This window comes from Tenrec ecaudatus, chromosome X (assembly GCF_050624435.1).
Source record: "Tenrec ecaudatus isolate mTenEca1 chromosome X, mTenEca1.hap1, whole genome shotgun sequence".
Taxonomy (NCBI): Eukaryota; Metazoa; Chordata; class Mammalia; order Afrosoricida; family Tenrecidae; genus Tenrec; species Tenrec ecaudatus.
Window position 1 is genome coordinate 143,269,817 of NC_134548.1, and position 20,723 is coordinate 143,290,539.

At 42.0% G+C, this 20,723-nt stretch overlaps 1 protein-coding gene across 2 annotated transcripts in view; it reads right to left on the reverse strand.

The window, feature by feature from the left end:
• The window catches only part of ZNF280C (zinc finger protein 280C), a 58,342-nt gene extending 40,355 nt beyond the window's left edge, over nucleotides 1-17,987 (reverse strand). Inside the window, exons 1-6 of one of the 2 annotated variants that reach the window (XM_075538695.1) lie at nucleotides 17,810-17,987; nucleotides 10,552-10,594; nucleotides 10,378-10,438; nucleotides 5,631-5,777; nucleotides 4,000-4,050; nucleotides 3,760-3,881 (exon numbers count right to left, since the gene is read on the reverse strand). In XM_075538695.1, coding sequence (XP_075394810.1) covers nucleotides 3,760-3,881; nucleotides 4,000-4,050; nucleotides 5,631-5,777; nucleotides 10,378-10,408 — 351 coding nt within the window. In that variant the 5' untranslated portion in view covers nucleotides 10,409-10,438; nucleotides 10,552-10,594; nucleotides 17,810-17,987. Of the gene's footprint in view, nucleotides 1-3,759; nucleotides 3,882-3,981; nucleotides 4,051-5,630; nucleotides 5,778-10,377; nucleotides 10,439-10,551; nucleotides 10,595-17,809 lie in introns of both variants that reach the window. The other variant, XM_075538693.1, reaches the window with a different exon arrangement.
• Nucleotides 17,988-20,723: the final 2,736 nt, after the last annotated feature.

A 20,723-nucleotide genomic window follows, 5' to 3' on the forward strand; every position in this document is an offset into this window, starting at 1 on the left:
TCCAGAGGACATGATACAGTCTGGCCATCCTCAACTTGAAAGTGCATTCTGGGTATATTTCTTCCAAGACTTGATTTGTTCATTCTCTTGACAGTCCAAAGTACTCTTTGCCTGCACCCTAATTTAAATGTACCAGTTCCTCTCTGGTCTTTCTTATTCATTGTTCACCTTTCATATGCTAAGAGGCTGTTTAAAACATCATGGCTTGGGTCAGGAAGCACCTTAGTCCTCCAACTGACATCTTTGTTCTTTAACACTTTAGAGATTTTTTTTTTGGATGGATTTTTTAAAATCATTTTATTAGGGGCTCATACAACTCTTATTACAATCCATACATACATCAATTGTGTAAAGCACATTTGTACATTCATTGCCCTCATCATTCTCAAAACATTTGCTCTCCACCTAAGCCCCTGGCATCAGGCCCTCACATTTTGCCCCTTCCCTCCCAGCTGCCCCTTCCCTCATGAACCCTTGATAATTTATAAATTATTATTTTGTCATATATTGCCCTGTCCCACGTCTCCCTTTATCCACTTTTCTGTTGTCCTTCCCCCAAGGAGGAAGTCACATGTAGATCCTTGTAATCCGGTCCCCGCTTTCCAACCCCCTACCCTCCCAGTATCGCCACTCACGTACCTCCTCTGGTCTAGCCAGACTTGCAAGGCAGAATTCAGATCATGATAGTGGGGGGGGGCGGAGGGAAGGAAGCATTTAGGAACTAGAGGAAAGTTGTGTTTTTCCTTGTTGCTACATCGCACCCTGTCTGGCTTATCTCCTCCCTAAGACCCCTCTGGCAAGGGGATCTCCAGTGGCCTACAAATGGACTTTGGGTTTCCACTCTGCCACCACCCCCCCATTACTATGGTAAGATTTTTTTTGTTCTGGTGATCCCTGATACCTGATCCCTTCAACACCTTGTGATCGCACAGGCTGGTGTGCTTTGTTGCTTGTGAGCTAGATTGCCACTTGTTTACCTTCAAGCCATCTTTTGCAGCACTTTTGCCCAGTGTGCAGTTGGATTTCTTGACCGCTGCTTCCATAAGCCTTGATTGTGGATCCAAATAAAATGAAATCCTTGACAACAGTAATCTTTGCCACTTATCATGAGATTGTCTAATGGGTCAGTAGTAAGGATTTTTGTTTTCTTTACAGAGTTGGCAGCTGTCTTTGTGGCAGCTGTCTTTGATCAGGAAGTACCTAGCTGACAACTCTACTTTGCTGGCTTTGAGGAAGCAACAAGTTTTGTTAGGCAGACCCATGTAGCAAGGAAGGGTCTGAGGGTAGCCTTCAACTCACAGTATGAAACAAAACTAAGGCACACATTCTGACAACTCACAGCTAGCTTCCTGGGCAAGCCTCAAATGAAAACTCTATGTTTGGCTGCTCTAGCTTGTTGGCCCTGTGAGACCCTGACCCCGGTCTCAGCTAAGCCACTCCTTGAGTTCTGATCCACAGAAGCCTGGTTTCGTGAAGGCAAATGTGTGTTGCCTTAAGACATTAAGAAGGAACCCTGGTGGCACAGTGGTTATGAATTGGGCTGCCATCTGCAAGGTCAGTAGTTTCCAAACACCAGCCAGTTAGTTTGAGAAAGTTGGGAATTTCTTCTCCTGTCACAGTAACAGTTTCAGAACCTCACAGGGATGGTTCTAGGCTGTCCTACAGGGTCACTCTGTCAGCATTGACCGGATGGCAGTTGAGTTTAAAACACTAAAGATTTTTGTTCTATGTTGAGATGTAATCCATATTGAAGGCTGTAATTCTGTTAGTGCTTCAAATCTTCTTCGTTTTTAGCAAGGTTGTGTCATTTAACCTATCAAAGGCTATTAATAAGTCTTCCTCCAGTTCTGTTGCCATACTCATCCTCACACAGTCCCAGTTTCTTGAATTATTTGCTCAGCATACAGATGGAATACTTATGGTGAAAGGATACAACCTTTCCTGATCTGAAAACATGCAGTGTCCTCTTGTTCTGTTTTTAAGTCTTCCCCCTGGTCTATGCACAGCTATTACATGAGCATAACTAAGTCTTTTGGTCTCCTCAATCTTTGCAATGTTATCCACAATTTGCTATGATCCACATAAATTTCTTCGCATAATCACTAAAACAAAAGGTCTTTCTGTCTGGCATTCTTTGCTTTCATCTGACATCAGCAATTATATTCCTTGTCTCACATCCTCTGATCACAACTCGAATTTCTGCTAGTTTCCTATCAATGTACTGCTGCAACCATTTCAAAATGATTCTCAGGAAAATTGAATGCGTACAATATTAATTATCTAGTTCAATGATTTTCGCTTTATGTTGGATCGCCCTTCTTTGGAATGGGCACAAATATAAATCTCTTCCTGTTTTCAAGGTAGCGGTCTTCCAAATTTCTCCAGATATAGAAACGTTTTGGGCATGTGACCCATTCAATCTCAAACTATTTTTAAAAATGTGTATTCGAAGGTTGAATTCATAATAACGAGAATAGTTTTAAACTCATAGACCCCAGAAATTCCCAGCACCCTAAGAGTCAGAGACTCCATTGCTCTAAGAGAATGCTATTTTTTAAAATGAGTATTTAGATATAAATGTACTGATCAAGAGATCTGTGTATACCCATTATTTTTTAAACTGTGTGGCAGCTTGGATCAGATGCATCATTTGCCAGGTGTGTGACCTTGGATGTATAGTTTAACCTCTGAGCCTTTCTCTTCAGCTACAACATAGGGATGATGCTGATGGTGCCTCTACTCCCTTGGCTGCAAGTCTGTCCGACTCCGGTGATTTGTGTATTGGTGTGCGGCTGGAAGCTATGCCATCAGTATATCCAATCCCAGCAGGGCCACCCCTGGGGGACAGGTTTTAGAGGAATTTTCAGACTGAGACTAGGAAGATTTGTTGATATTCTAAAATTAACAAATGAACACCAGATGGATTCTGCTAGAATACTGTCTGATAGAGTGCTGGAAGAAGAATCCCCTGGGTTGGAAAGCACTACAAAATAATCACAACAACGGACTCAAACATAGCAGTGACCACCAAAACGTGGGACTAGGAAGAGGCAACATGTCATTCATGGGGGCAACGCCCACTCCATAGGGATTAAGTAAGACTTCTTTTACATATTGCATTCAGCACAAAGGCTTGCACACATTAATAGTACAAGAAATGGCAACTCTTGCCATTATCTATTACTTCTGAAAACGTTTTAAAAATCAAAGCAATGAAAAGTTATGTTGTTTGCAAAATGAATAACCTCTGAAACATTGCCCTATTTAAGAATACATGGCTCGGTTTACAGTCTTAACTAAATTTCCATTATGCTTTCACTCATATTCTGATAGGATAATTTAAATATGTAACTATTAAGTGCCACTGAATCCATTTTTCAACGTACAGTGACTGACACGACGGGACAGAGTTGGAATGTCCTCGAGTCTGCGATCTGTATGGCAGCGGATGGGCAAGCATTTCTGCCAGGGAACCTCTGGGTGAGTCCTACTTTCCCCTGAGCACTTAACCAATGTGCCACCAGGGCATAAGAAGTTAAACACGTTAACTCCTTAATTTATTAAACTTACTTTATTAAAAGGTGGTAGTTTAAAAATAAATAAATAAAAGGTGGTAATTAGTTCTGGCAATTATAACTTGGGGCTTAGGTCTCATAAAGAAGGAGTCATTTTCTGAGGCTCAGAGTGCCCTTCCTTATGGTGTCAAAAAAGAGTCAAAGAATCCCTGAGCACTGGCTGTGTTCCTCCAGACACACTTACCGGTTTAGGCAGATTCTGAGCAGAAGAACTCTGCAAAGATGATTTTGACTTAGTCGAGTGTGTTGGACTTGGTGTTTGGTTTCCAAAACGTTGACTTGTAGACCTGAATAACTCAGGAATACCTGAGTTTAAAAATGATACAATATATTGAATATATTTTGATTTTATCAATTATGTCAAAACAGTCAACTTTAAGATGAAACGAGCACAGTAGTACTGTACCTGGATTGAGCGACTCACTTTTTATTGACCTTTGAGATGAGCTGCCAGAGTTTCCTCTGTTCAAGATATCTACGAAAACATTTACACTTTATTGTTGGAATGAAACATTCATAATAGAAATTTTTTTCTCAAAAACATTCAAATACAATCTACATTGACTCAACAGTCAAGCCTTCTCCAACTCGCATGCCCCATTCACAATCGTGAAAGCCTAGAAGTTTCATTATGGGACAGCTGATTGATTGGAGTATCTGCAACAGTATTTTGAAGTTCTGAAAGGCAAGCTACCAGAGCCTTCAGACGGAGTTGAACCTAGAATGTACTAGAGTATCTTAAAAGTAAAATGATTTCAAAACAATGCTCATACCAGAAGTAAACCTGAAAATATTGAATGGGATGTGTCTCTGTGTCAGTTTAAGGTTGCTCTCTCTTGCACTCACACAAGTCCCATTACTTTCAAGATTACTAAGAACTCAATAAAAAATTGGAAAAGTAGAGCTCTACTGAAAATGGCTGGTCAGGAGAAGGTACAAAGCAACAAACACATGGCAAGAAAAACATAATTACTCAAAATGTTTCCTTTCTCCCCAGCAGAAAAGATAGCTCTTGGGTGGCATAGACGGTTAAGCCCCAAAGGTTGACAGTTCATACCTGCTCAGAGGCACTTCTGATGGCCAGGCTAGCGATCTTCTGACATTGCACACAGAGTTGCCATGAGTACAATTTGAATGGATGGCAATTAACAACTACAAGCACGACCACTGGAGAAAAAGCACCAGATCCCACCCAGTGGTTTCTGATGATAGTAATGTAAAACTGGTATCTTAACCAGCAGTTTACAAACTGCCATGGGAAGTAGTCAAACAGTGGCATACTGTTGTTTTCTTTTGGGGGGCGGTTGTAAATAAAACTGGCTTAGGAAAACAATAGCGTATGGGAAAATATCGGTTTCATTTTCCTCCCTTGAAATCCCATGAGCTACTTTACACCTTGAACAGAAGTCTTCACAAATATCAGCGGTACCACCACAAACTTATTTATTTATTTAGGACCTTCTGCTACTTTCAGCAAAGCCTTCCAAACACTTCCTTGTCTGTGAATGAACAAACACATCAATAAGCTACTTAGCGAATACTACAAATTATGATTTCTAATTTAGCAAGCTCTCAATGCCACCAGGTAACCCAGACCCTTAGTTAACCTTTCCCTTTTTCTCACATCGTATATCTTAATTGTTTATCTGCTTCTCAAGTCCTCAGCCATATCTCCATCCTGATTTGAACAAGTTCTTATCAACCTTATCTCCAGCTTCCCTCAATTACCTCCTTGTGGAGGGGAAAAAGACATTCCACACAGGAAAAAACCCACGGCCATTGAGGCAATTCCAAATCATAGGGACCCTGTATAAGGTTTCCGAGGTTGTGAATCCTCACAGGTGCACAGAGCTTCAACACTCTTCCAACAGCATGGTAAGGGCATTGAGGCATATAAAAGAGCTGATTAGTAGCAACACCTTATAAAACTTGGCCCTAGTGGGGGAAGTTGAGGCTATCTATTCTTGTAAAGATTTGCACTTTCAGGAACCCTACATAGGGTTGCTTTGAGTAGGAATTGACTCAATGGAAGGTTGATTCAAAGTAAACGCTTACTTGAGATGGCTGGCTTTGAACTTGATATCTCCCCAACAAAGATTAGTTCATCATCATCTTCATCCTCAGTTTCTTCTGCTCTTTTCTGCCATGGCTCCAGCTCTTCTTCTTCACATTCCATGAAGAGTTCTGCCATTTTTGAATTACCTAATTTTCAGCAGAAGGGAAGTAAACCTTATTTTCAAAAGCAAAATATTTTGAAGAATACGCAAAAAGAGATTTGACGTACTGAAATAATCCTAGTAGCTTCTATTGCATTGCCATTTGTAGGCAGTACATGGTAACCACAGTAAGAAACTCAGAGCTCTAAGATCTAAATTACTATTTCGTGAGCTAGGTGAGAGCCCTGGTAGCATAGTAGTTATGTATTGGGCTGCTAACCTCAAGGTCAGCGGTTCAAAACCACCAACCAGCTCCTTGGGAGAAAGACTAAGCTTTCTACTCCCATAAAAAGTTACAAGTTCAGAAACTCACAAGGGAAGTTGTGCCCTGTCCTATAGGGTTGCTATGTGCGAGTCAGGATTGACTTGATAGCAGAGAGTTTGGTTTGGGGTTTAGTGAGCTAGTTAATGGGCAATACTCATTTATAATGGTCAAATTTTAGAAAAATTAAATCCAATCAAAGTGACTGGAATACAATTATATTGGCATAGAAGCATGATACTTAATCATTCTAAGGAAAAAAACATGCCCCCCCAACACACACACACACACACACATTATCAACACCAAAGGAGGTAAACTAAGAAAAGGAGCCAATAGATGGGTAATATACTAGAAAAAAAAAAAAAACAGACTCGGAGGTGCCATGCAGAGCAAAGCAGGGACGAGATAAGAGACTGAAAATAGGGGGATTAAATAAGGTCTATCACATCTCTGAAGCCCTGGTGGTAGTGTTATATACTAGGATACTAACTGAAAACTCAGCAGTTTGAACCACCAGGTGCTCTGAGCAAAAAAAAAATTAGGCTCTCTGTTCTTATAAAATTTTGCAGCCTTAAAAACATGAAGAGCAGTTCTGTGCTGGCCTATAGGGTTGTTCTGTGTTGGAATCACTTCCAAGACAGTGAGTTTAAGTTTTTTTTTGTTTCGTTTTTTTTTCTATCTCAAGGAAAAATCAATTTCTTTTACCTGAAGAAACCATCAAAGGAGCATACTGTGAATATACTACCAGCCTATTAGTTCTGACCCAGGACAGAGTTCCCAAGAAACATTTAGGTGCTTCATGCTATGGGTGGACAACTCACAGGCACTGGATAATTTAAAGAAAACCTCCGACATGAAAGACCAAAGCAATAAAATAGTTGAGAGGATCTTTTGAAAAGAGACAGGCAGTACAGAGGGGAAGAGAAACTACTAGAGAAAGTATAATTAGCATCTTTAGAAACAGAAAAAAAGCTATAATAATAACATACAGAAACCAGAAAATAGCTTTTGGATCAATAATATGACAGCTATAAAATTTTCAGTCTATTAAGAAAGTAAATCAAGCACCCCAAGTTGAGCAAATGGGAATATCCTTTTAGACTGACATCAAAATAGTTAGGAAACAAATGTCAAAGGCCCAACACTTACCAAATAAAAGTTCCAGGAAAAAAAATTGAGAAAAAGGGAGATTACTAATGTAGCAAATGTCTCAGTTCTAAAGGATAGAAATGTCCATATAGTGAAAAGGCCCACCCTCACCCAACACACCAATGAAGAAAAAAACCCTACACTGCAGGGACCTGCAGTCATGAGATTTCAGAACACCTCAGTATACTTTAGATGATGTGTGTTCTAAAAATCTGCCACAGAGGAACTGGAAAACTAAACTCGCTGCCATCGGTCATTCCTGACTCGTAGTGACCAAACCTAGGGTTTCTGAACTTGTTAAGTCTTTACAGGAGCTTTACATCGGCAACTTTCTCCAGCAGAGTGGCTAGTGGGTTTGAATCGTCGACCTTGTGGTTATCAGGCCAATGTTTACCCAACAGAACTACTGTGGCTCCTTACAGAGAGTAAGAATATTTTTGACAGTGTTCATGCTAAGAGCAAAGGAGAAACATGCCTTCACTATTCATAGAAAAATATATCCAACCTGGAATTCTTCCCACAGCCAAATTTTTTCATCAATCATGACAGAATAAAGAGAAGCAATGTTGTGTAGTCACCACTCATTCCCCCTATCCTTTTCAGGAAGCTGCTGCTACAGGACCCCCCACCCCCCCCAAAAAAAAAAGAGAGAGAGAGAGACCTCACCAGTACGGAGGAAGAGACAGAGTGCAGCAAGCCTAGCATTAAACACAATGCAAAGCCAAAGGAAAGTCCCAGGACAATCCAGCTATTTGGGAGACCCAGAGAGTAGCCCAGCTGGAGTAGAAGAGGAAAACATTACTCCCCGAAGGATGCTTCCAGGAGACAAAAAAAAAAAAGAGGAAAAGAAAGGATTTAAAATGAAATTGTGGAGAGCATCTGGCAAGTCTTACTGGGTAGAACCCTGAACAGTGGCAGGGTTGGGAAGACTTAGCTATCCATCTTTAATAAAACTGAGGAAAAAACACCTCAGTACAGGATCTAGATCTACAAAGAGGAACAAGGAGATGTGTCCATAGCATCTTCACATGGTAATTATATGCTCATCAGTATTTATTGTGATCATCATAATGAAGACACCAAATATGATGTTAAGGAAAAGCTAAGAGGAATATTGGGAGGTGCTTGGAGAAAGGGTAACTAGGAAAACCGTCCCCTTGTTTGACAGAGGATCCTGGAATAGTTCCAGAAAAGACAAGAGGTAACCTTAGGCATGAGTCAGAACTGACTGATGGCAGCGAGTCTGAGGAGCCAACAATAAACTCAAGTAGACAGGAGCTCGGCTCTGCTCCCCTCCCTCCCGGTAAGAAATGACTATTCCTACTATTTCAGGATGCCATTTACTGGGTGTACATTGGTTTGGTTAAAAACAAGGAAGTGTGGGGGGTGTGGGTGGGGAGAAGACACCTAAGCTAAAGGGATAGCAACAGGGGATGGATAAGAGCAGTGGCAGACATGTAGAATGCGCTAACATGAAGAAGGGAGGTGGCCGCTAAAAAAGGAAGGAAAGGAAAACTTTCACACAAAACCGCTCCCTCTTTAAATGTGGTCTGTTCTGAAGGCAATGCCTCCAGAAGGGCGCATAATTAGGTTCTTTACAGGCCACAAGCCCTGGGGGCATTATGCATCAGGCTGCACTTGCCTCAAGGTCAGCAGTTTAAAACCACCAGCTGCGCTGCAGGAGACAGGGCTTTCAATCGTCCTGGAAACCCACAAGGCAGTTAGTTCCACCTTGTCCTATGGAGTCACTAGGAGTTGACATCCAACTCGGTGGCAGTGAGTTTGGTTTTTGGGTTCATGCCATGAAGGACATGCCTCGGAGATCAAACTCACGGCCATGAGTTTCATGTAACAAAGAAGGGAATGCCATAATATTGGCTGTTTTGCAGTCCACCTACCCCAACCAAACTCATCAAAACCAAAATGCCCTCCCCGCCCTCCTATATGTAAAAAAGACTTCCCTCTTTTCTAAACTAGACTTTAAGCTTGGTATTTCTCAACATCTTAATCGCATACAGCCAACTCCAAAGGAAGTTCGTTTCTTTCTAGTTCTCCTTTTGCTACTACTTCCCATCCACAGGAGTCTCTTGCATATACCCTCACCCCCCAACCCCGCAAAAAACACACATGATAATATATGGGCTAGAAAAGGTGACGTTAGGCAGTCTGATTTAAAATTTTAAAAATTAGGGTAGCATACCAATAATGATGAAAACTCTTACACCCGCATTGGCAGACACAGGTCATTTCTACTCTGTGTAACCTCCCTGGTGGTAATCCCAAGTGTGGCTTGGGGTAAATGTTACCTGTCAGAAGAAGTTTATCACACCTGGAATGTCTACTAGATTGATTAAAATTAGTAATTTCTTAAGAATTACAGGCCTACAATGTAAAACAAATGTTATGCAAAACAACGTACTGCTTTGGGTACAAAATTACTGACATAATTAGACCGCCAGGGAGGTTAACTGGGCACTTCCATTACCAACATAGTCAAGTTATAATGTTGCTTGGGAACCTAAGTGGTGCAAGCAGTTTGAGAGTGGCTGTGAATCTAAAAAGACTGGTGGTTCAATTCCGGAAGGTCTGCCTAAAAGACTCCAGCCAAGAAAACCCTACTGAACAGTTCTACTCTGCAACACAGTCTCATCAGTTTTTATGTTGAGGGGAAAAATTGGAGGGGGCAGGAGTTGAGATGAACTTGTTTGGCGGTAAAGACTCCAAGTCCACTTCATTTTTACTCTCCTTAAAAAAAAAAAAAAAAACTCAGACCACTATTTAGGTTTCAGGGATAAGGAATCCGGGAGGAGTTTCTGGTTCTTTTTAAAGAAACACACACAGCCCATCTCAGAAACGGGTTAAGTAAAATTTTAAGAGGGCACATAATATCACATGTATAGATAGCATGATCTTATTTAACAAGAAGCTTTCTTGTCTATGCATACGAAATCAATGTAATTATAAACACTAGAGTGATAACAGTAGTTATTCCTAGGGATGAGGTGGAAACAATTCCTTTTGACATTGCTGACAGATTTATTGTATACTGTTCATTTTTTACTGAGTGCGTGTGACTTCAGTAAATGTTGTTAGAGAAAAAATGTGCCCACTTCTGTCTCTCTTCTCCAAGAGCCCCACAGATTTGTCTATGAGTTGTGGTGGCGATACTTACTTCTGGGTTGCAAAGAATTGTCGTTATCCATCAAGTTGCTGAGTTGACTTTAAATTATCACCTAAGAACCAACACATGACATGTCAGTTTTATGAGCCACACTAAGCATCACCAAATATTGAAACATACATTTCAGAAATCCTTGAGTCTAATTTTGATCTCCAGCAAACTCACCATGTGCCTCCCGACAAAGCAGCAAGTAGGTCTATTTCCCTCCCTATAAGATAAAACGTACCTGTGATTACGATGCAGTTCATGAAATTAACTGCAAACATGTATTTAAGGTAATCTATTTGCCAACAAAATCAACACTATGTGAGTTTGATTATCTTCCATAACTTGTTCATTTATGAATGAACACAAGTAAACAGGTTGAATTACTACGTACTTACAACCTGAAATCTCCATGATTAAATTACCAATAATATGTAAAGGCATTCTTTTGTAAAAATGAATATTCACCATCTTAGTAAACCTGAATTTTAATCTTTTTTTTTAATTGTTGATTTTTTTAAAATCTTTTTATTGGGGCTCATAAGGCTCTTTTTTTTTCATAAGGCTCTTATCACAGTCTGTACATACATCAATTGAGCAAAGCACCCTTATACATTCGTTGCACTCGTCATTCTCATAATTCACCTTCCACTTGGGTTCCTGGAATCAGCTCGGTTTCCCTTTTTTTCCCCCATTCCCCTCCCTCCCCGATCCCACCCCTGGTCCCTTAATAGTTTATAAATAATTATTATATCTTATCTTACACTCCCCAGCGTCTCCCCTCACCCGCCTCCCCATTGCCCATCTCCCAGAGAGGAGGTTACACATAGATCTCCAAGATCGGTTCTCCCTTTCTATACCCCCTTCCCTCCTGGTGTCGCCACTCCCACCGCTGGTGTTGAGGGTTTCGTCTGTCCTAGATTCCCTGTGCCTCCAGATCCCCACTGCACCGCTGCACATCCTCTGGTATAACCAGGTCTGCAAGGCAAGGTAGAATTGGGGTCATGATGATTGGGAGGGGAGGAAGCGTTCAGGAACTAGAGGAAGGTTTTGAGTTTCATTGTTGCTACACTGAACCCTGAGTGGCCCATCTCCTCTACACTACCCCTCTGGAAGGGGTGTCCAGCTGTCTACAGATGGGCATTGGGTCTCCATCACGCACTCCCCCTCTTTCACGGTGATGTGATTCTCACCACCACCCCACCTTTGTTGTTGGAGACCTGGTCTCCTCTGCCCTTCACGGTCACCTATGTTGGTGTCCTGCTTCCGTGTGGGCTTGGTTGCTTCTGGGGCTAGATGGCCGCTTGTTTGCTTTCAAGCCTTTAAGTCCCCAGACGCTATACTCTCAGTAGCCGGATACCATCAGCCTTCTTCACCACACTTGCTTCCTGAATTTTAATCTTTAACTGTGACCCATTCATATTTCAGAAATAAATCTAATTATTAATATAAGAAACACGTTCTATACATTTTTCCTTTTCATTTTGCTGGTGGGGGAGAACAAAAGAAAAGTGGTTGGGTGAAGGGAGACATTGGTCAGTGTAAGACATGAAACTTATTTTCATAAATTTTCAAGAGTGAGGGAGGGAGGGAGCGGGGGAAAATGAGGAGCTTATACCAAGGGCTCAAGTAGAAAGAAAACGTTTTCAGAATGATGATAGCAACAAATCTACAAATGTGCTCGACACAGTGAATGTATGTGAAGGATTGTAATAAGCAGTTGTATGAGCCCCCAATAAAAAAAAATCTGTTACAGTAAACCTTACCAAAAAACATTTGAATTGCTTCATCTAAAACAGGAATTTGTATTAATGGATTTTCATGCACATACAAAATCATACTTTACAAAGTAGTATGTCATAGAAACAATTTTAGTTATGAAACAAAAAGGCCAAAGTTAAACATTAGGATACTAGAGTCAATTCAATCTTCACATTTCATTTTTATCCTCAGACTGGCAAAAATAAGTTATCCTGATTTTTCCAATTGCTAATTATTTGGACTAAATTAGTCTAAAGGAAAAAGATATTATGCGAATTCTAGAAGATGGTATGGTGTAAATGAATTACTATGAGAATTCTGAGTGAATTTTGTGTTTAAGTAAATTTCCCTAGTTCTGGGGTCTGGCCATACACACTCATGTATCCAGCCTATGACTGTAACGGGCCTTTTGAGGCCCCTGACTGCCATCAAAGAGTGGACCTCAAATTAATCCATTAGTAAATACTCCCCAAACAAGGAAATCCTTAACTGCCACTAGAACCACCTTACCTTCTGTCTAAAGCTACATTACTGCAAGAAGGTGGCCACTCATTACATAAGGCTACTTAAATTAAGATGAATTAAAATAGTCAGCTCAGGAACACTAGCTATATTTCAAGTACTCAGAAGCCACAAGTGACTACTGGGCTACTATACTGGGCAGTGAAGCTATACATTTCCACTGGCTAGTGCCGGTCGAAAGAACCACAGCCATGCTCAACTCTAGTTTAAAATGCAAACGTTCAGAGATTCCCGTAGAATCTCAGCTACAGGAGTCCTCCAAAACTATCACCCCACATACCAAAAAAATAGTAATCTCTAGGTTATTATTTCAATGTTTTTGTGGCAGGTCCTGGAATTCTAGGGGCGACTGAATCAGCTGTAAGAAAGGAAACGAATGTCCACCAAAGATATGCAGGGGGATCTTAGAACATCTAGACACCAACTCCAGAGTGTCTCTGAGTGGACTCCAAACAGGCAGAAGAGAAAAGAATGCTGCGCTTCAGCAATTGGCTCAACATTGGAATTAAGATAATGGAATTTCCCCCTGCACTTTTTGAAGCCCCCTCCCTATGTATGTTGTTGTTAGGTGCCATTGTGTCAGTCCGAAGGTCTACAACCCTATGTGCAAGAGAACATACGCCATGCCATCTTAACAAGCTCTCCTGTTTGTGAACATGGAAAATGGAACTGCAAGATAGACCTTTGGGTTAGAAGTAGGACACCACCAATGCTTTCATTTAAACTGACCATATAGAAAAGAAGTTATTTTCAAGTCTTTCTTAGAAGATGCAATGTAAAAAATGAAAAAGTTGGGAATATATATATCTGTAATTAGTGAATATAACACAAATATTTCCATTCTTAGAAAAGTCACTCTTAAGATAGTAAAATAGGACTAAGCTTCTAAAAGGCCATGGAAAAATGTCATTATCTTTTATTTTTTTCCACAAAATTTTAAGCCCCCTTGTATGTTTTCAATATTAATCTCCAAATGTTTCTTCTCTTTAAAATACGATTAAAAATAACAAAGATTATTTAAAAGAGTTTAATATATGTAGATTACTTTCTCTCTTCAAAATTTGCATTTCATTTGGGTATTTTCCACCCCCAAGTCATAACAACAAAATATTGGCAGGGTTTAATCTCTTGAATAAAGAAAACAAGTAGCAGAGGAGCCTACAAGGTTTCTTTCTTTCCGCCGAGCCTCTTCTACTAAAAACTTAACAACTGCCATGGTGACCAATCTGATCTACAGTGACCCAAAGGGGAGGCTCGAATTGTTCTCCAGGGTTTGGAGGCAGTAAATCTTCATGGGAGTATAAACTCCAAGCTCACTACCATAGACTTGACTGACTCATAGCAGTCCAAGGGGACAGAATAGCACTGCCCTTGTGAGTGTCTAAGGCTAATTAATCTCCCTTACAAAGCCCTCATCTTTCTTCGAAGGAGTGGCGGCTGAATCCTAACTACTGACCCTGTGGTTAGCAGTCCCCTGTGTAATCAAGAATTCCTCCAGGGCTTCTCTAATCTAAAAGCCAACGCCTAGCAATTAAGACAGTAGGCTAAAGAAGCCAGATTGGACTAGATAACCTGAAGAAAATGAGTTAAACTGGGGAAGCTGTGATTTGTAGTCCTCCCACATCACAACTCTTCTTTTAGTTCATTTCCTCTATAAAAGAACAGGGTAGAACTGTCCCTCACGGGTTTCTGAAATTTTAGCTCTTGCCAGGAGTAGAAAGCCTCTTCTTTCCTGGTCCTAGGCATACTTCCAGGGGAGGCAGTCTCTTATTCTAATCGTTTCCTATTTTCTACTTCTTTTCCCCTATCATCCCAATGCCTCCGTGTAGCTGGGGGCAGCAATTCTAGTTATGGAAATCTGTGTCCTCCAAAATTGCCCCCTTCGTTCTTAATTCCCAACTACCCATTTCTAGTAGGCTGGTCTCTACTGTGTATATTAAGTTATTACAGGTAAACTCATGCTAAGTGTTAATGCCCTCCCTTTCCTAGAAAAAGTCAACTTTATGTGCCTCTTAACATATAGGGGGAGCACTGGTGGCATAGGTTATACATTGGGTTAACTTGAAGGTCAGCAGTTTGGAGCCACCAGCTGCTTTGAGGGAGAAAGATGAGGCTTTCTACTCCCATCAAATTTCAGTCTCAGAGTGCCACAGGGGCAGCTGTACTGTCTCATAAGGGTTCCATTAAGTCAGAGCATTGAGTTTTGGGTTTAACTTAAAAAGGAGCCTAGGTGATGTCTTGAGTTAAAGGTTAGAATGCCAACCACAAGTTTGGTGGTTTAACTCGAGCAGCTGCTCTGAGAGAAAGATGGGACTTTATAATCAAGTAGAGATTTAGTCTCAGAAGACCTAAGGAGCAGTTTTACTTTTTCCTATAGGGTTTCTATGAGGCAGAATTAACTCATTAGTAGTGGGGTTGCTGAGTTTTTTTGAGTTTAACATTATAGAATTTTAAGTACACAGGATGAATTATGAGAGTGTTATTGCAAAAAAAAAAAATCGAACCCAGGAGCTGATACCAAGTAGAAAGACAATGATGATGGCAACATATGCTTGGTACGTGGATGGTTTTAAGAGGTGTAAAAGCCCCCAATAAAATGATTTATATAAAATCAAACATTAAATTTACTGAAGTCTTTAGCTCTGAGGGGCACTGGTGGTATAGTGGCTATACAGAGTTTTTAACTGCAGTTCAAAGCCACCAGCCGCTCTGCAGAAAAACTTTCCAGAAACCTGCCCTATAAGGTAGCTAGCTGTCAGAATCGACAATAGCTATAAACGGTTCTTTTGGGGGGTGGGGGTTAGTTGGAACTAACTACTAGTTCATAGGACTATAGCAGTGGATCTCAACCTTCCTAATGCAGTGACCCTTTTGATACAGTTCATGTTGTGGTGACCCCCCCAACCAGAAAATTATTTTCATTGCTACTTCATAATTGTAATTTTGCTACCGTTATTAATCGGGTAGCCCCTGTGAGAAGGGTCGTTCGACCCCCAAAGGGGTCATGACCCACAGGTCCAGAACCACTGGACTAGAGGGCACATGTTAAATACCATGTGGAGGAAAATGTCAGTTAAATACAGGAGATGGTGCTTTTTAATGTTATGGGGGGGGGACTATTCAAAGTTAGGAAACTAATACAAAATAAGAAAGACATTTGAGGGGAAATTAGGAACACCTGAATACGTATTTATGTAAGGTGCTTCCAAAAGTTGGTGGAAAAAAATCTATTACTATTTAACCACACATATTTTGAAGCCTCATGTGTGTGTGTGTATGTGTGTGTGTGTGTGTGTGTGTGTGCGCACACACTAGATATTAAGGAACATTCTCAATCTGGTTTTTTTAGATTTGACAGTGAAAAGAAGGTCCTAGATTTTACAACAGGTACTGCCATGCAATATTTAGGGGCTAAGTGCCATTTTAACTGCAAAATTTAAAGCATTAATTTATTTTGGTTTAAATTTTAATTTGGTTCAGCAAAGAGTATAAGACAGATACAGCAAGCTGGTAGCAACTGGTGAAATTACAGGTAGCCAATCAGTGGGCTTTGATTTCTCACCATGCTTGGAAATAAGATCACAGTATTATTTCAATAATAAAAAGTGAAAACGAAATGGACGCCTTAAAAATATACAAGACAGAACTGAATAGTATTTCTTACATTTTATTAAGTGAATCTCCTTGCCAAGTCCCTGTAATCGCCTCACTCGCAGACCCCCACCCTCCACCAGGGACTATACCATATTTTTATACCAATTAATTTTGGAGAGGGGGCAAGCGGCACAAACCTCATACATTAGTTTCTATGCCTGTGTACATTACTTTTGTGGATGTATTATATACAAAAAATACAGTAGTGAAATGAGCAATGGATGCAAAGTCCTAAGACCTAGATCTAGAATTGATTCCGTCACTCTCTAAGCACATGATCTCAGGAAAGTTTTCTCCCAGTAAGTTGTTTCCTCTTCAAGTCAGTTCTCTAACACCCCAAGGCCTTTGTCCAAGAGACTGAAAGCAGTAAAGAACACAAACGCAAGATACAATAATTTAACTAGGGTTATTACCACACCAAGAGTACACGGAGTTTGTTTAGTAAAAAAAATCCCCAAGCAAACCAGGGCCTTCACAGGCTCAGTAAAGTTTGTCTGCTGGAAAGGGAGTGAGTTTGCATGGTAACTCCCAAAGCACGATACCTCACAAATACTGAGGGATGCTTTCGGGGCTTAAAAACCCTACCTCTGGAGCTCCATTTTCTGGTTAATGGCACTAAAAGACATGACCACCCTCAGTCCAAACCTGAGAACAGTAAAAAAGCAAAAGTTGACTTCAAAGATTTGTTTGCTTTCTAAATGACCAAAAATTTGCAAACAAAGAGAATCCTTTGGAGGAAGGTCGTCTGTACTTGCAGAAGCTGCCTTACTGTCACATTTTCGCTCTGCTTTCACCTCAGAAGCATCCAAACTCAGAACGACGAAAACTCCCTCCATCTCTGAATCTGGCTACAACCTCACAATGAGGTCATTTTCCCCCCGTAAAGTCTCCAGAGGTCAAACCTGCCAACTGGGTATCAAACTCCCAGTGTTTCTTCTCTAGACAATAACGGGATGACAGAGGAGGGAAGTCCCTTTGGGAAGGATGAGGTTGTGAGGACTAACCGGTCACCCGGGTGAGAAGCAACCGGGAAGGAAGGAAAGGACCCTTGAGGCCTCAAGGCCGGAAAGTTTGGAACCCCCTCGGGGCTCTTTTCTTCCACTAAAGAGCCTTGGGGGTGGGCGGGTCTCCTCAAGCACAGGCACCACACGTCCCTAACACTAAAAGGAGGCAGTCCACGGGAGGGGCCCAAACCATGCCGGTGGCAACAGCCACACAGGCCCCGGGAAGGGAGATGCGGCAGGGGCGATGGACCCGCGGGCGGAGGCCCGCCGCCACAACGCAGCGGACCACCGAGCGGCCCCCGCGAAGCCAGCCCTCCCGCTGGAGCCGGCACAAGATGGTGGCCCGGTCGCCATCGCGCCATCCATCCCCTCCCCCGCGCCTGGGGCGCTCCCGGGGATTCGCGCCAGCATGGAGTCCCCCATCCCGCCACCCTCACGGCGGCGCCGCGGTTGGGAAGGCGAGTCGCTGCCTTCCCGGGGCGGCGGGGGACGCTTACCCGGCGGAGAGATTAGCCCGGAGGAGTCTCGAAAGGCGGCGGCGGCGGCGGCGGCGGCGGCGGCGGCAGCGGCAAGGGAAGGGAAGGGAAGGGAAGAGCGCGAAAACACGAAGCGGCGGCGGTAGCGGCTGCAGCAGGGTTAGCAGCGGCGGCGGTTCCCAGCGTGGAATGAGCGTCTAAGGCGGGGGCAGGCGTGTGCATATATAAAGAAGCGCGCTGCTTTATGGGTAGACACCGCCTCCTCCTCTGCACATCCGGGTTTCTTTCTCAACAGACTCGGGGGGCGGGGGGCGGGGGGTATGGGGGGCGTGGACAAGTGCCCGCCAGTCAGACTCGCGAAGGCAGCGGCGCGCGGCAACCAGCTGCGTGCCGCCAGCTGCGAGGATAAGGGTCCCGCCCGCAGTTCTGGACCTTCTCTGCAAGCACGCAGTTCCGTACCTGGTTGCAATACCGAAATCTAACATGAATTCTGGGGGTATGGGTTAGAGGCGCCATTTCAAAAGTAACCAAAACACTTAAAAAAAAAAGACTGAGGTGAAGACCAAATGAGTCGAAGAAAGGTTATTTACGCTAATAGGTCAATTTCAGCAAAGTTGTCTTAAACTTAGATTTGCTCGAATCGCCTTGTTGCTTTTAATGGCATCTGGATGGATACTTTTAAAAATGTTGATACAAAGTACATTACAAGAAGAACTGCTCGCAAAAACATGTTGGTGAAACATTTATGCAGGACACTACTTGGGTAAACCTTTTAAAAAAGATTCTGTTCTGAGCGGTAAAGACAGTTTCCTCTCCCCATTTTCCTCACTAGATTTATGACACTCCTGGTTCACAAGAATGACTCAAACTTGAATTTTTGTCACTTTTGTTCCCTAACAAACACATAAATCCAGTCCTGTCACTGAAGTCTGTCAATTGCTCTCATTAGAGCTCCTTTTTTTCTTTCTCATGTAGACTGCCCTTGCTTCTAACCTCATTATTGATTCCCAGATTAATTTCCACAAAATGTCACCGGAAACTCGTGCAAAGCCAGAAAAACCACTCTTAGAGACAGATGAATCTTCTGCTTGAGGCTCAGATACTACCTATGCAGTATGTCCTTTGCTTCTGGTCCTGCAAATAAGATTCACCAGAAAAAACAATAATCAAAACAGCAAACCCAGTAAGTCCATCCTTTCCAAATCACAGGGCATTTACTCATCTCTCGAACAAAACAAAATCCTCACTTCCAACGAGTTGGTTTCAACGTATAGCCACTGTCTCTGTGGGGTTTTGAGACCGTGACTCTTTATGGCTTCTCTGGACAGGCTGATAGAACCCTTGCTGCCTGCTAGTTCTGGTGCAGGAGGGAAATGGAAAACTTCAGCCAGTGCTCAGCCTCCTTTCCAGCTGGCTGAGAAATTTACAAATCACTAGGCTGGCGTCCTTGAAGATTTCTGTGCATTGCTAGACTCAACACAACAAAAGCCTCTTTCTAGCTCAAGTTAGCCTAGAATTGTCTTGCCTGGCCTGCTCTCCCCAGGCATCTTCCTCTCAGTTAAGAGGGATGGGAGTTCCATTTGTTTTAGGGTGATGAAAAGGAACAATATACAAATACAATTCTAATCCAATCACTCCTTTAAAGTGGAAATTTAGGGGCCAGAGCAGGACACCCCATCAGACTTTACTGGAGTTACACGCCAAGAGGTCACAAAGCAGACTTTGATCTATTTACAGGTTTTTCTTTTTATTTATTTAGTTTAAAAGCTAACTTATTCTTTTCTGGGTCATTGGTTTTCTTTGTTGTTGTCATCCTTGTCTCCTCTTTTGTCGACTTGTCTTGCTATGCCTTGTTTTTGGTGCATGTTATCTCTGCAGATCTATCTAGATAAGATAGGGTGGGTGAATAGTCTGGAGGAGAAAACAACAGAACTGATGGTTGGTTGGGGGGGGGGGGGGAAAGGAGGTGCTGTCGACCAACCCAGGGACAAGGGAGCAACAAATGATCCAAAAATAGTGGCAAGGAGGGTGTGAGAGGCCTGGTAGGGATTCAGCAAGGGCAAGGTAACCAAGAGAAATGACTGAAACCCAAATGCAGGCTGAGCATGATAGTGGGACAAGAGCAAAGTCAAAGAAAATAGAGGAAAGAACTAGGAGAAGAAGGGCATTGTACTCCTAGATCTGCCATATGACCCAGCCATTTCACCCCTAGGTCTTTACTGAACTGAAACGAAAACCTACGACCATCTGTTTAGAGCAGTTCATTTGTAACAACCCAAACTGGAAACAAGTGAAATGTCGCTTAACAAAAAACCAAACCATACTCACTGCTGAGTCAACATTTCAACCCTATAGAACAGGATAGAACTGCCCCTGTGAGTTTCTGGGACCATAACTCTTTATGGGAGTAGAAAGTTCCATTTTTTTCCCGAGAAGCAACTAGTGGTTTCAAACTGCTGTCTTTGCAGTTAGCAGTCCCACACTTCTGTGAAATTGTAGAAATACAAAATTATCGGTAGTAATAGCATGGGTGGAGAGGAAGATGCACAAGAGAGGGATGTGCCACAACATCTTACAGTGACTGAATTGTTCACTACCTTGATTACTGTGCTGATTTTATGGCTAGATTCATAGGCCCCAAACCCATCAACTGGTGTGCAGTTATGCTATGTGAATAATACCTTAATAAAGTTCCAAAATCATGTTAGCAGTCTGGTTTGGAGATATTAGCAAGCTGGTTCCTAGATTTACATGGGGAAAAAAAATCAAAGGATCTGAAACAAGCAATTTTTAAAAATAAGAATAAAATCAGAAGACTAACGTTACCTGATTTCACTACTTATTACAAATCTATAGTGAGCAAGGCTCTGGGATATTGGTAAAAGGATTAATGGAACAGAACAGATTCCAGAAGTAGATCCATATGTAGGGTCAA